General features: G+C 41.4%; 1 protein-coding gene across 1 annotated transcript in view; it reads left to right on the forward strand.

Annotated features, from left to right (window-relative positions):
- Positions 1 to 16,623, forward strand: part of LOC306930816 (uncharacterized protein) — a gene marked incomplete at its 3' end in the record, with an annotated part of 124,140 nt that extends 107,517 nt beyond the window's left edge. The window contains exon 5 of the mRNA XM_079511911.1: positions 16,489 to 16,623. Coding sequence (XP_079368037.1) covers positions 16,489 to 16,623 — 135 coding nt within the window. The remainder of the gene's footprint in view (positions 1 to 16,488) is intronic.
- Between the last annotated feature and the right edge of the window lie 296 nt (positions 16,624 to 16,919).

The raw sequence follows: 16,919 nt of genomic DNA on the forward strand, positions 1-16,919 counted from the left end.
GGGAGCAATGAGCAGCAGCAGCCCTCGCTGGATTCCACCCGGGGAGGACTCGGAGGAGGGGAGGGATCCGAGGGTACGTCAGACGGTGGGTCTGACGTACCCTCGGATCCCTCCCCTCCTCCTCCAAATCTCATGGGTTACATCAATATCATTCATGTGAAGTGGTTTGTTTGTGTTTATTTGTTGAAATGGCGGAAGTTGCTATGGTGAGTCACCACCTGGTTGAAGCCTGCAGGAGACATCTGTAATGGATTTTGAAGATGTCTCCTAACTGTCTTGACTGCATTCACATGAGTCATCGGTTACAACCACTATAGGACAAAAAGAATCTCCCCGCAGTGGTGCTCACTATGGCCGTCATAACGATTTTGATCAATGAATAAGCATGGACAAAGTATTTCACATGGACAATGCTGTGGTGGCAGGGGTATTTAAAGATACCAGTGCCACAATTTTTGTATTTTTCCAGTTTTTCATGTGTCTCTGAGTCATTCCACGAAACCGGTACGATTTGCAGTCCCTCTGACCTTTTAAGGTGTATTTTATTGATTGAGTCACCAAAAAATATTTTTAAAAGCTTTTTTCATCAATGTAATGTATATGTTCCCTTTAATATTGTGTAAAGATTACATGGATTGTATCTTCATATAGTTCATATAGTTTTTCATGTCCCCAATGGCCTTCGATGAAAGTCGACTTCAGATATCACTAAAATCTATCAGTGCTTTACTGCTGGTCATGTTTAGTTTTTGAATAAATTGATGATTAATCATTAAAATAGCATTATATAGCTCTGTCCCCCAATCGCACTCAACCCCCGTTACACAAGTCACTCTCACCTCCATAAGATTAACTTAACTGGCCCTTTAGTGCAGGGCCGTGCAGAGAGCACTGGGGGGGCAGGGGCTCAAACTCCAGAAAAGGGCACATGTGTGGGCGCGCGTAGCACGCGCCGATTTTTGGGGGTGGTCTTTTTGTGGAGTCCTTCCCTTGTGCCATTTCATGTCATTGGACAGTAAAATAAGCAATATGTTCTCATTAGTCTGAAACTAAAACTGACTGATGGCATATTAAAAGATAATTCATTATGATAGTGGAATTTATCATTACTTGTCAAATGTTCGTCTTGAAGGGCCAATTGGCCCCCCACACAAGCCCTTATTGGTCCCCCACACAAGCCCTTATTGGCCCCCACATAAGCCCTTATTGCCCCCCCCCCCCACACAAGCCCTTATTTGCCCCCCCACACAAGCCCTTATTGGCCCCCCACATAAGCCCTTATTTCCCCCCACACAAGCCCTTATTGGCCCCCCACATAAGCTTTTTTTGCTCCCCCCCCCCACATAAGCCCTTATTTGCCCCCCACACAAGCCCTTATTCCCCCCCCCCCCCCCCCCCCCACACACAAGCCCTTATTGGCCCCTACACAAGCCCTTATTGGCCCTTCATACAAGCCCTTATTGGCCCCCCACACAAGTCCTTTTTGGCCCCCACATAAGCCCTTATTGCCCCCCCACACAAGCCCTTATTGGTCCCCCACGTAAGCCCTTATTGGCCCCCCACAAGCCAAAAAGAAAACGTTTTTTTGCCCTTTCCCTAAAAAATAAATAAATAATAAAACCCCCCTTTTTTTTTTTTTTTTGAGAAAGGGCACTTTCTGCAAAAGGGCAGGTGCTCAAGCCCCCCTAGCCCCCCCCCTCTGCACGGCCGGCCGGGGATCGAACCCCGACCTCCCAGTTTCAGGGCGGACACTCTAACCACAAGGCCACTGTCTGGTTAACGGGTTGACACAACCCCGTTATGATTTTCAACCCCGTTACTATATTATTCTATATAAAAATACATAAAAATATTAATTGAATGCCTGAGATGGGAAATTATGTTTTTCTGATAGCTAAAGTTGTCCTTAATAGTGTGGGCTATTCAGAAAAGTAGGCCAAATCGTACCGGTTTCGTGGAATGACTCCTATACTAGACACCCTGGAGTCGTTTTTATGTGCAATGGTGTATTAACTTTGTATTTAGGGTTTCTTCCTGGAGGCTGAACCCTTGACAGTCAAACGGGCCAATCAAATAAACAGTAATATAGTGACATCACACTATCACCCCCTCCCCCTTTATCATACAACTACAGCTGTGGGTACGGCTTCAGTTCAGGTGGATCACCACCCATCACCACCCACCAGGCAAACCAGGCATACTTAATGAACTGGTGGGCGTGTCCACATAAAAGCATGATTTTAACAAATACTGTACACTTTTTGGAAAAAAAAATTCCTCCTTATATTACAATAATACCTGATGATCATGTTTTAGGGTGGAAAAAAATCATGGCACTCCATCTTTAAGGGGGGATATATATTTTATATGCACTACAGATTACAAATAAAAGACAATGTTTTTTTGAAAGCCACTTCCTCATTTTCCTAGTCATGGTCAAGGTCAAGGTTGTCTTTATTTGTCTCTCTTGGGAGAAATTTGTCTTGGAGACAGAGTCACAGCTGCATACAAATAACAGACACGTTCACATACGAAAAGGAAAAACACCATGAAACACCCAACATACAAAACAGTGCAACTAGTCAATAAAGTGCATTCGGCAATCCCTGAATCTCTGATTGAGTCAATAAAGTGCATTCGGAGTTCTATATCTCCTTCCGGATGACATTAGCTCGTACTCTCGGTACAACACATGCAAGGGGTCAGATACAATAGCTTGTCTCAACACTGCTTGTTCAAAGATGGCCTGGGGAGTGATGGGGGGGTGGATATGCCCATGATCTTCCCAGCCATATTTGCTAGCCTACTTATTTGAGATTTGTACTTCACAGTTAGATTGCCAAACCAGCTGGACATACCGTATTTTAGGATTGACTCTATACTAGCTCTGTAAAAGGTCAACATGATATTTACACTGACTCTGAAAAGCCTAATAGTAAGAGAAATCTATGCAAATCTGGGAACTAAATCGTTACCAAGAAATTTCTTCACCAATGTGTTTCTAAAGGTGTCTAATAACATGTACTAAAAGTTTGAAATTCAACTCCCGTGGGAAATTGAGTTATTAGCATAATATGCATAATATGCCCATAACATCCTATATAAGGCAAAAAAGTCCAAATTTCATCATTCTTTAAGTAACATGTGACATATGAAACTAGGGTGTTTGCATGATTCTGAATCCATTCCAAGCATTAGTTTTGCACAAAAAACACTCCTTGGGAGGAAAACGGCCACACAAACGTGATGAGGTCAGCACATTTGGTCAAGTGGATATGGCCTAATTTAGCCCAAGGAGTGTTTTTTGTGCAAAGCTAATGCTTGGAATGGATTCAGAATCATGCAAACACCCTAGTTTCATATGTCACATGCTACTTAAAGAATGATGAAATTTGGACTTTTTTGCCTTCTATAGGATGTTATGGGCATATTATGCATATTATGCTAATAACTCAATTTCCCACGGGAGTTGAATTTCAAACTTTTAGTACATGTTATTAGACACCTTTAGAAACACATTGGTGAAGAAATTTCTTGGTAACGATTTAGTTCCCAGATTTGTCAAATACCTGATAAAATGCCCTTACTATAAGTCTTCTGAGAAAGTGTAGACGCTGGTGTATCTTAGAACACAGTGTTGTAACATGCGTGTGCCAGCTCAGGTCCTCATCGATAGTCAGTTTGATAAGTGTGCGAGAGGGGAATTCAGAGCATCTTAGGGGCTTGTTGACCACGGGACTCATGTGATATTGCGATTATGAAACAGTTACCCTTAAAAAAAAACTCAACTCAATTTCATTGTAAATAAGATATTCGATAGAAAGTCATAATGTTTAATGCCATATTTATAATTTAGCCATTGCGAGCGCAAATATCCGATGCGTTCCTCCCAGGGCCAGGAGCTGAGCAGCAACAACCCATATCCTGAAGTGACATGGCTCGGCCAATAGAATGAGGGGGTGGAGCCAGATTTGAATCTGTTTGGAAACATCAACACTTCTGTGTACAAACACTAGAAGTTGCCTATATTAGCTTAAGTGTATGTTTAATTTTGCATGGGTTTCGTGCATGCCCAGCAGGTGCATTTAGTATCTATGTTCAAGTAGTATTATCCAATCTGATTGACAGTGCGTAAAGGAGCTTCACATCCCTCTGCTCCTTTTCCTATAGCCTCAAGGAGGATTAACTCTGTTAATTAGCTGCTGCCATGCTAGTCCACTGCTTGGATGCACAGAATATAGAAAACACAGGCCATTTTAGGCATTCTGGTTTATTTCTCAATCACTGACTGAAAGAGTGGTGTGTGTGTGTGGGAGCAGCTTGCTGCATATCCGAGACTGTGTGTTATTTTCAGAATTTACTTTTTTTATATAGTTTCGTTTATACCCTGATGTTATATTGTGATTTTAACTTTTTGCTGCACTAATACATAATAGCATTGTCATTATTTCTTTCTTCCAGTGCCCATACAGTATTGAGCTACTGTAAGTGAGTTCAAGTGACCGTATCACATTTGTGGGCAGTGCTGTGATTATGATAGCCAGCAATTCACACTGGAAGACCAGACAAGATGGTAAATGGGGCATTTATATAGCAAGGCGCTTTACATTACATTTACCCATTCACAATCACATTCATACACCGATGCTGGAGGAAACCATGCAAGGCACCAACTTGCACATCTGAGAAGAGAATGAAGGGGTTCAGAGGTCGCAATATTTAAAGACGGAGCCCGATCGCGTGATTGCCTGACTGCAGATTAGCAGATTCCGATTTATTGGCCAGTGGCGCTCATGCTTCAAGCTGTGAATTAAAGGGTTTTTGTTGAGAATTCCTTGCAAGAAACTAAAGTGCAAAGATGAAAGCGTGAAAGAATAGATCTTCCTTATTGAACTTGCGCTTAGAGCTACATAAAATGTATCTGATCAAATTGGCTGATTTTCTTTTCTTTTCTCCCTTTTTGTCCCTGCTCTCTTATCACCTTGCCTTGAACATCTGATACATCAAAGGTTGTCTGTAAAGCACTTTCATATGCATGTGTTCAATCACACCATGCTCGTTAAGTGACCCTTTGAGACTCCTTTTGACGCCTTTGCATTTTTTCCAGCTATGCGCCTCAGCCACTCACTAAGCAGTCTTCATAGTTCTGTAGAAATAACTGTAAAAAATGTTGCTTAAAGGACAGTTTTTTTCAACCAAGGTTAATATTTTTGTTGTTATTAGAGAAGATGAGTGTTACCAGTAATTATTAGTATTTATTTTTGTTTTTATTTTTTTCATTTGCTGCTTTCATTTTAACGATTTTAGCTATTTTTGACAGGGGGGGCAGCATTCGAGCAAGTGATTAAATATGTTTTTTTTTATTGGCCTAAAAATGTCCCCTTCTGTGACGTACGTGGAACTGGGGGGGGGGGGGGGGGGGGATATTCTGTCCCTATTGGTACATAACTTGAACGGTGCTGAGTCAAGTAGCCACTCGAACGGTGCTCTAGTAGCCATCGCTCAGCACGGCGACTCACCTGCCGGCTAGTTCGATGCCTCTCGTTGCTCAATCCCGCCAGAGACACCTCCGCGCACCTCCGTCACCACCTTGCCTAACTGCTAATGAGCATCGTGCCTGTCACAGACATGTGCGGAGCAAGTTCAGTCAGGAAACTCAGTGCACTGAGTGCAGTTGCTGCCAGCCGTTCATTGGGCTGCCTCAGCATCACGTTCTCATTCACGAGATGATTCACTTCATCCAATCACACACTCATTCCATATTCATAACGGCTATTTAAACTGGACGTTTGCACTGCTCAATCTGCTTTCTTGTTTGAGCTGCACACAGATACTGCTGCGCTGCTGTCTGCTTAAACTTTTGCTGCTCACAGCTCACCCTCCTCCACCCCAGCTACTGTACCACCTGTCGTTTTGGATCTGCTAGTTTAGGTACGGGGGATTCGGAGTCCCTACGGTTGGTACTGATGCGCTTGATCCGAGTACCTAAAAAGCAGATCCAATTCATCGCCAAACCATAATAAATATATTGCTCATTTTATATTCAATATATATTCCATCCATGCATGAGTTGTCCTGACTGAACTGTACTCTTTTCTCACCAAATGGGAGCTGGGGGGACAAAAACTATGCCAAACCGAATCATAATCCCAATAAAATAATGTGAGATGGATTTTAGATAAGATATAAAAATGCAGCGTCGGGAGAGGGATTTGTTCCTGAGGCGATAGATTGGAAGTTCAATCAATGCTTATTATTAAATATGAAAGCTCTCTAAAGTTATTATCAACCGATGCTAATGCTAGCGGTAAACCGTCTCTGTTTCCCTGACCAAGATGGCCGCTCCATAGACTTCTGTGTAAACAGCGATCTTAACCTGCTTATAATGTTGTTGTTTTTTTTAAATACAATTGTTAAATGTTGACATTATCAAACATAATCAGCTGATATATCAGTATCAGCGTGTATTTAATTCAATTTGACCTGTAGTAGGGATACTCATATAGTACTGTATGTTCCAACAATGAACTTACCCTGTGTGTGCCATGTGTGTCCTTGTGATTGATAGAGGCATGTGCAGATACTGACAAACATCATTGTTGACTCACCATCCACCAGACCTCCCCTAACAAAAAGAATGGTGAGGAGTGAGGGGGTAAGAGTTTGGGGTCAGTTTGGGACTGCGAGACACAGAACGACAGGGGCATAGAAATTAGGAAGAGAGAGAAGCGGAAAAAGGGAAGGCTATTATTGAATTTGATTATCTCGCAGTCGGCCGGTTGCAGAGATGCTTTGTCACTGTTGCTCCATTGAACAACTCGGAGACAACAGAACAGAGGGGTGGAAAATGTAAGCGCTGTGGGGGAGGGGAGGAGAGGGGTGCATTATATGCACAGCAGATGAGGAATCTCATTGTATATTTGACGCTCTCTCGCCATTTTTCAACATGCTCTGACAAGCATGAATCAAGAAGTTGAGACTGTCCGGCAACCGTTACGCTGCTCTGTAGGTTGCTAGGATAGGCACTAGAGGCGGCAGAGAGCTAAAAGCAGTGGGTGACTATTATATTGAAGCCGAGAATCGCCCATCAGCTGATATGTGTGTCCCGGCTTCCTTGTGTGGAGAGCATGGTCTTTAATCAAAGGAGAGAAAAGAAAGGCATGCTGTGAAGCTATACATGGTTGAAATCAATGCACAGGCAGCTCATAATGAGCTGCAGACAAGAAGATGCTCTCTGCAATAAAACACCTGCACCTATACATACAGTACAAGCACCATATGTTGCTATCAGGCAGCCAATACTTGTGTCTCCATATCGCATTTATTTTTCTTTTGCCTATAATTAGTGTGGTTGCAGTAGGCAACCAGACTAGTAATTGCCCGACTTTATTAATTCATTATTGTCTCCACCAGGCCGAAGGCATGGGGAGAGAGTATGTTTTGCACTCAGTCCGTCCGTGTGTCCGTGTGTCCGTCCGTGTGTCCGTCCGTCCGTGTGTCCGTCTGTGAACAGCTAATCTCTGGCACCGTTGGCTTGATCGTAGCCATACTCTGCACACACACTCCCTGAATGCCAGAGCTGAACCTCTGCCCCAAAGTTTTCACATTGGCCTGTGTCGTATCTATCTATAGCGCCACCAGGAGGCCGCTTTGTGCAAAACAAATGTTTTGACAGTACACCTACAGATTTTGTCCAAACATCACGCAAATCGGTACACAGTCTCTCTAGAGCCATTCAACAAAACGGGTCTTTCAGATTTTTCAGACTCCATCCTGATTGGCTAAGATTGGCTTCCAGAGTTCGCAGGAGTGCTCAGTTTCAAACAAAATGCTGCAAATCATGAACACATCGTGTGATTTCCGTGAAATTTTGCACGCACATTCCCACTAGGCCGAGGAAGAAATGCCACTTGAATATTTTCAACTCAGCCTCATGGTGTCGCTATAACTGACCGATTTGTGTTTTTACCTCTAACTGCACGGATCTGTGGATAACTTTGTATGCCAACTCCCTAGAGGTCAAAGAAAAACCTTTGCCTGGAATTTTTCACATCTGCTCTTTATATTTTATAATATTACTCCTTCAGATTTTATCCAAATTTCACGCAAATCAGTACACATGCTCTCCATATAGTCATGTGATCATGTGATTTGTTTGATTTATCATAATTATCCATCCTGATTGGCTACCATTGGCTTCCAAAGTTTTCAGGAGTAGCCCGTTTTGTACCCGTTTTGTACAAATCGGCACAACTCCTCAACGCAGCGTCCGATTGCGGTGAAACTGTGCATGCCTATTCCCACTAGGCTGAGAAAGAAATGCCACTTGACAGTTTTCAAATCAGCCTCATGTTGGCGCTACAACAGGCCAAGTCACGACACACACACACACACACACACACACACACACACACAAAACCCCAAACAAACATGTTTATATTACTCCTAAACATTTTGCCAAACATCACACACACTCCTATCCTCCTTGTGGAGACCTGTGCCCAGAAGGGCACTTTTTCTAGTTCCATATAAAATGTATCTTGTTACCTGTGATGTCATGTGGGTCAATACATCATCATCATCATTATCATCATCATACATTATCATCATACTGTACTTTAGCAACTAGCAATTTCCTTCCTACTCTTTGTCATTCTATGTTCAATCTATTCCTTACTTTGCTGTGTTACATTTGTGTGAACATAGAGCAACCACTCAAGTCACTTTCCTAGTAGGCTATGTGCAAATAATTGGTCAGTCAGATTCAAACAGATGCAAACATAGAATATTTACCTAATATTCAAACATGTATTCACCAAGTAAAACCAACTAACTGTAACTAACTGTAAGTTAGTTGATTTAAAATGTAGGCCTATGTGTGTGCTTGTGCTCCGGACAAGTGACTTTTGTGACCGGACAAGTGAATGGGAAATGTACTTGTGCCTTAAAAAGTTAATGTCAAGCCCTGAGTGTTTGTAAGCACACAGACACTTTAGTGGTTCTGCTGTGAAACGCGCTTATGGCTCCATGTGCATGCATTTGAAACTGGGATTGCTAAAGACTAAAGAAACATCTTTAAATTCATTTATTTTTATGCTACTGTATGTTGATGATGAAATGAATAGGATCACAATGGAAACAAGTCCCCAGGACCTTGTGTCCTTTTAGCCTTAATGTGTTATTGCTCCACGTACCCACGGTACGTGGAGCACGGTAGACGGTCAGTTAGGTTTCTCGTCAAATTTGTAAAGTAAGTAAATTGTTTACAATCAGCCTGCATCCGCAATGTATTGTGTGTCCATAAAAATAAGCGGTACAACCAAAATGCTCTAAACATGGGATGTGGCTGAAAACGAAGGATTTGCCTCAGCACACTGACATTATCCACACTCCCAAGCATTTGACAGGCGACACTCCAAAGGGCTATAAGACATGAAATAGTCCTGACATTTAGTTCAGCTGGAACTGTAGCTGGAAATGAATTCATAATGGTTTAGCCTGAGCCAAAAATAATGAATTGCGGCTCACTTGTGTCAGACAGGCACCAGAGGACGAGGCTGTGACTTATTTTAAAGACTGTTTTGTTTTAGGCATTTTTGCTTTAGGCCCACTGAAACAAGAAACTCAGTGAGGCATATATAGGACTGCAGCCAAAATCAATCCTGGAAGACTGCAATTATATTGTTGACGCATCAAACCCTAAAACTAAAAATGGAGCATTGTTATTTTTTTGATACATTGCACTTATCTTCAAATACATTTTTTTATGGTCAAAATATTATATAGGCTATCTTACCTTACTACCCTGTATTTCTTATTTTTTTCCTTTTATGTCCCTTTTCCTGAGGTTGTGTTGGTGACAACATCCATTTTAATCATGTTTGCACATTGGACAGGTTCATTGTATCAAATGGCCTCTATAAATCAACATCGATTTTGGTTTAGGCTACCTAGAGTACCAATACTTGTCTCCCACTATTTGTAGGAGCTACTGTGCAATATTGACAAAGTCCCTGCAAAATGCCACATTGTGAAAGCCCAGACACTTTATTTCCCATCTGTGCCTTCGGTCACCTTGAGAAAGTGTTGTTGTGCCATCCCTGACTCCATGCGTGCGCCTCCTTCTGTGTCCTTCAGCTTTGATCAATTAATATGTGACAGATGGGACATGCACTTACAGATGTCACTTAAATACAGAGCAAGCATGTTTATTGTTTTCTGTCTGAGAATCTTTGGCTCTTATGCACAACTTGAATTTGTATACATTTTGCATGAAACTCTGAGATGCACGCTTTTCTGCATCTCAGTTCACTTCTTGGCAATGTGACCATACATACCTATATGTTTAAAGATAGAGTGCTGTGAATTTTGTATTTTGTTGCAGTTTTGACAGTTCTAATTAGACCCCTTGGTGTGGTTATGTTCAATGACGTCTTCCCTTTTAGTATTTAGGCTTTCTTCCTGGAGGCTGAAACCTTGACAGCCAATGAAAAAAAAAACAGTAATATACTGACATCACAATATCAACCCCTCCCCCTTTATCATACAACAACAGCTGTGGGTGCGGCTTCAGTTCGGGTAGATCACCACCCGTCACATAAAAAGGACATTTTACTACTGTACACTTCCTCCTTATATAATAATAATACCTGATGATCATGTTTTAGGGTGGGAAAAACATCACGGCTCTCTCCATCTTTAAACAATGTATTAAATGTCTCCCAGACTGCTTTTCACACACTTTGTAAATGGTGTATAAGAAATGATGTGGGTATACATGGATACTTTATTTAGATTGAATTTATATTGTGAGGATGCAGACGTGATGTGATTTCATCATCACACATTCACACTATCTTATCAGTCTCACATGTAGAAATAGTACCTGTACCTGTGACAGCTAAATTGATTAACACAAAACACGCACGCACGCACGCACGCACACACACACACACACACACACACACACACACACACACACACACACACACACACACACACACACACACACACACACACACACACACACACACACACACACACACACACACACACACACACACACACACACACAAAATCTCTCTCCTCATTTATACAACCACACTCCTGAGTTTTTCTCCTAACAGGTTATAATAGAGAGAGAGAGAGAGAGAGAGGGAGAGGGAGAGGGAGAGAGAACAAGGGAGAGGGGTGAAAGTAGAGCATCAGGGAGAGACAACGAGTCAGAGGGGTACTGCAGAATGGAGATAAGAGGTGTTGAGTGTGGGGGTGTTCTCTCCCTCTGGGGACAATCTTTCTCATCTCATCTCCAATCCAAATGAAGCACCACCGTTGCCCTCATCCACAATGTGACTTTGGCTCCTGGAAATCTCCATTCCAAATGAAGGGGAAGATCTGCCGATTCTTTCTCTGTGTGTTATGAGAGATGGCCTCTTTAGTAGTCTGTTTTCACATTATTTTGTATTTGTCCCTTTCCCTCTCTCTCTCTTTGTATGTCACAAATGGCATGCATAGTAAAAGATTATTAGGCTATTATTCCAGTTCCTTTGGGGTTTTTTGAAGCACAAAGTAAAAAGAGGGAACAGAGACATGCTTAGAAAAGGGTGCCCCTAGGCGCGCATATCTACGCCAGGCTGGTGGCCTACCCTGGGCTGTGTCAATCATGTGGTGCAGCCTGCAGTATGTGAGGAAGTGGTGGTGTTTTCAGAAAGGAAAAAGAAAAGAAGAGGGGGGTGGGGGAAAGGAGAGCAAATCAAATGTTAAAGACAAAAACATTTTAAGGAGAGGCAAAAATCAAAGATTTCGACATAATACACAGCATAAACCAGCAAGTGCAGTATACATGAGGTTACAATAAGATGCAAAGTGGTAATGCTTCAGTAGGTCCACTAGCAGGAGGTATTCACATGAGATTTGACAGGTGCAAAAGTGTATTAGCACATTGTCAGGTTCACATACAGGGCTTAATTAATGCCAGAGCTAGCAGTAGCTCGGCTCCGGGACCTGCCTCCTGCACTCCATTACCTCTCTCTTCCTCCAAAACAAGCCTGAAAATCCATGTTTCAGGTGGCCAAAAGCGGAGGTAAACTCACAAAGTAGATGGCATTCACTGCTTTTCCCCCCTTTTTCTACTTTTTTATGATAGGTATTTTGGTGTTATTTTTATGCTATGTTGATGAATTCAATACATAGGACCACATTCGATTGGAAGCAAGTCCCCACGACCTTTTATTATTGTTATTTTAACTCAAATGTCTGACTGTACCTCAGCTCGTGCTGTTCACATTTCTGTCTAAGTATTAAATCAATCAATCAATCAATCAATCAATCAATCAATCAATCAAACAAACAGGTGTTCCGCCACAACAAAATTGTATTAATTCAACGTGTCTCTTCATGTGGCCCATAATGGAAAAGCAGCCATGGAAGAAATTAAACTCGGTTAAATGGATGTAAATCGGCCCGACAACCACTTTATAATTCGCTGCTATAATTTCTATAATTCCCCACTGTTAGAAAATGGTTGCCGCAACTTGCGCCTGTGAGCCGGGTCGTCCGACTCCTACGCTCAGTGCATTATAGCTGCAGAGGGCTCTGCAAATAAAGCTAATATTTTCTGAGGTGGTACTTGGTGTAAAAAGGTTGAGAAGCACTGGACAGTGAATCCCACTGCCATGTTTCTTGACTTTTGATGCAGTCAGCCATCCAAATTAACTCACTTTATTACTTCTTATGAGGCTACAAATTGAATTTAAATTTGAACTTGAATCGGTAACACAATTCAAGTACCTCAGAGTCATCCTGGACTCTACCCTAACTTTTAAAAGTCACATCAAGAATGTCTCCAACCCGTGGCTCTGTCTATTAGGGGACAGAACTGCTGTCCCTGGCATATCTAAAATTTCACTATTATAAAGGTTGGACTTGTTACCGCTGCCAGAATACTGTTGCGTCTAAGCCCAGAACACCTGGGCTTAAAGAATGGAATGTAGAAATGATCAAAATAACATCATATGAATATATGTTGGGCAGGGTAAATGCAGAAAGCAAAATGAAAGAGACATGGGATGAATTCTGGATGTATATGATCCTTAAATGAACATTCATTTCCTTGCTGTTATTTTTCTTCTTTTTTAATTTTATTTTCATTTTAACTTTCTTGGACTGGCTATTTGTAAGGTTTGTAATGTTGATGCTGCTTTGTACTGAACCTAGATCTTGTACGATTTTGAAAAACAAATACAAATTTGAATTATATATATAAAAAAAAAACACTGTCAACTTTAACTTGCAACATTTTAAACAAATTATTCCTTTTTAACAGTTGGAGCTGCCAGGACATACTTGTACACTGTGTAATCTTCTCTCACACCGAGTACTGTTTCACAAAATGGTCTTGCGCAGGTGTGATGACACATTGACACTCAAGCGAACATTTTCTTTCAGGGTGCCCGCTGGGCAAGTGGTCCAGGCGCATGCCACATATAGGCTTTGGCCTGACAGCGTGTCGCGTGTTCGCGTGCATGTCTCTCCCCTTCTCCCTCTTTCCTGTCTATCTTCACTTGATACTAATAAAGGCAGAAAAGCCTAAAACGAATCTTTTAAAAAAAGGGGAAAAAAATTAACATTTGTTTGGCTAAAATGTAGATTGTTCTAGTGTCTTGTATTTTAGGTCAAAACTAGGCCTTTTTACTGTTGTTTTTTCTCTCCTGTTTTCTTTTAGTAATGTTTGTTTGTGCTCTTTTTTATAATGGTGCTTATTTTCTGTTTGGGGACTACGGATGGAAATAGCATTATTTAAACGGCATTGTATGTGTGGTGCATTAATATGCGCTGCCCCGTCCCACTGCCTTGTCATTCAGCCATAGCTGGACACACAGACACATAGACGAACGGACAGGCACAGCACTGTATTAGTATTACTTTGCTTTGTGTCACATAACTACAGGATAGAGTACTCGTTGACTAATGTCTTGGAACTATTTCATAAAATGTTGAACCAAAAACGATAATATACGAGTTAATGTTATTTGGATGTAATTTGGATATAAACTCTCCATTGGAAAGACCTCCACAACATTAGTGTAATGGATTTTTCTCTGCCAGAATTATTTGGTACACACTACACAGTCACCATGGTGCCACTACAAACAGACAAAGTATCAGTGCTTGCTAGGTAGAGACATAAGGCAGTCTCCCTCCGGTTTCATAAGAACTTAATCAAAAGGCGTGCGATTAAGGATTTATTTACCTGTCCAACTCAATTTGAATAATACAAATTTTAACTGCACCACGAGCAGCTGTGCTTACTGTAGCAGCGAAGCCATCTACATGAACATAAAGTGGAATACCTTGTTGCTCCTGAGGAGATAACACACATTTGATTGCTTGGTATTGATGAAATAGCGTCTGTTCGTCTGGCATTATGCATGGTCAATGCCCTCATATGTATGATCTGAGTCAAACCAATCACTAGACTTTTTTGTCGAAGTGCCGAGCTCAGCCTCATGCTGGCTAATTAATGGTAAGAAAACACTGGCAAATCGATAGGATTGACATGGAAGGAAGAGAGCCCAGAGAACCAGTGTGAACCAGTTTTTTGCATTGATCTCAAGTACTTCTTGCTGTATGTGATAAAGCAATATATTGTACTTCTTTTTGATATTCTGCCATTTGTGCCGCCAACACTACACTAAATCATAACTGTAAGGCACTTTGTTGTTATTCTACACACTAGACCTTGCCCGTTCTGAATATATGAACACCAAATTATGTACAGTGTGGGTAATGTGATGTAATAGATCACATTACTGATTGGGAGGGAATTGTCCTGTCTCGCTATAGTGCACGTAGGCTACGCTATCGCAAACATAGCGGATGTATCCCCCAAAAAGCATGTTTTTGCAATAAACGTTTTAAAATTCCGCATTTGCCCCCTATGGATGAAAATATAATTGCTTTGGGCTCTCCGTCGATTAAACCACCTTCGACATGTGAATCGAATTTGGGGTGGATTGGCCATTCCGTTAGTTTAGTTAGTAGAAACAGGCCCCTCCCACTAACTTTGGAAGCCGATTACAGTCGAACTATGAAAATTCTGCCTGTGGCGTTATAATCGAATAGGTCCAGAAATCATGTGTACCGACTTTTGTGAGATTTGCACAAAAGCTGTAGGTGGAAGAGCAAAAAGTGTTTTGAAGAAAAGTCAAAATGGTGGAAAATCTATCCTGACGCAAATGGGCGTGGCCTATATGGGGATATGCGGCATGGAATCCAGGGAAAGTGATTTGGATTTTCCGACCTACGGTGCAAGAGTTATGAGGCAAAATGTAAAGAGGGCTGTTATAGCGCCACCATGAGGCCGACTGATGTAATAATTTATTACATTAATTTTAATAATTATTATGAACCTCCCCTCCAAGTGTTTTAACTGTAGCTCCAACGGAGAGAAAAAGACTTGATGTGAGTTTTCACATTTCCCATGTAAGTCGATGGGACATTTTAATTCACTAATAAATTCATTATTAATAAATACTTTGTTGAATTGAAAAAGGGCTTCGTTAAGACCTCCGTAATATTATGGTCAATGCTTGTGTGAAACATCGGAGCGATTAGTGCAGCCAATGAGGAGCTATGACAGTGTTACAGACAGACAGACAGACAGACAGACAGACAGAGCGACAATTATAGTATGATAAACATAAAAGCACAACAATACATACAGTACAATAGAGAAACGTGAACATAAGTAAAGTTAGGGTGTATGGATGTAATTTTGGACAATGCATATAGAGAATGCTTTTCTATAATGGTTTTCATTACCACGCTGCTGGTCAAATCATTGAGTTACTCATGCTTGATTCGGAGAGGCATGACCATACCAAAAGACTCGAGAAACACACACCTCACAGGTGTTTTCATGCACATTGCACACCAATCCACTGATGTGAAAAATCAGGTTGTGGCATAACATGTTGAAGAGTTTACATGCATAGCAGTGCAGTGAACTTTCCCACATTAATCAAAGGCTGGACAACAACATCAGCTGTCTTCATCTGGTTTCAGATTGGAAATCAAATAACCTAGTGTTTACTACCATTATGATTTGAATAACTTAATCAGAGTACGATTGACTTAATTGGGGTAGGATATTCGTTTGCAAGTAAAGACACTGGTTGTTCCGATCAAATCGGGTGATCGGAAATCGGGGCCGATCACGTCATTTTCAAATGATCGGAATCGGATCGTGAGCCAAAAAACGTGTTCGGGAAACCTCTACTATCAATATTATATCCATATCATGATATTAGACTGGATATTGTCTGTGATTTGGGATATTGTACTATTATGATATGGCATAAAATATAAATATCGGATCGGGAAAAATCGGTTTATCGGCAGATGCTCAAAATCGGATCGGGAGCAAAAAGACGTGATCGGGACATCCCTAACACTAATGCTTATTTTGTTATTTATTATCTCCGACAGGCCGGAGGGACGAATGCCGGAGATGATGTCTGTCTGCGAGTGCACAGCCCACATTTCCCAAAGAGATCCTGCGTAGAGATTATGCGCGGTCCTTACAAAGGCTCCGGTAAGAAACACCTCTCAACACTACCTTAAGCATGCACTTAACCGGTCGGAACTGTCCTATCAATCAATGCCAGACTAACTGATTGTTCCACGCACATTCCTTATAATCACATGCTCACAAATTAAGTTTGGCTGTAACAAGTGGGAATGGATTTTACTCTGCCCAACATGGCCCAACATGGCCATTCATGGTCGAGTGACTATCAGTTTGTATTGAGAGAGAGACCGTCACAAAGGTGAGTTGGACTGGTTGTAGTGTATAGACACATTGCCGATTATAACCTATAAGTAGTAGGCCTATTTATTAACCCACAATTGAATGTTAT

This window comes from Electrona antarctica (genome assembly GCF_951216825.1).
Source record: "Electrona antarctica genome assembly, chromosome: 10".
Taxonomy (NCBI): domain Eukaryota; kingdom Metazoa; phylum Chordata; class Actinopteri; order Myctophiformes; family Myctophidae; genus Electrona; species Electrona antarctica.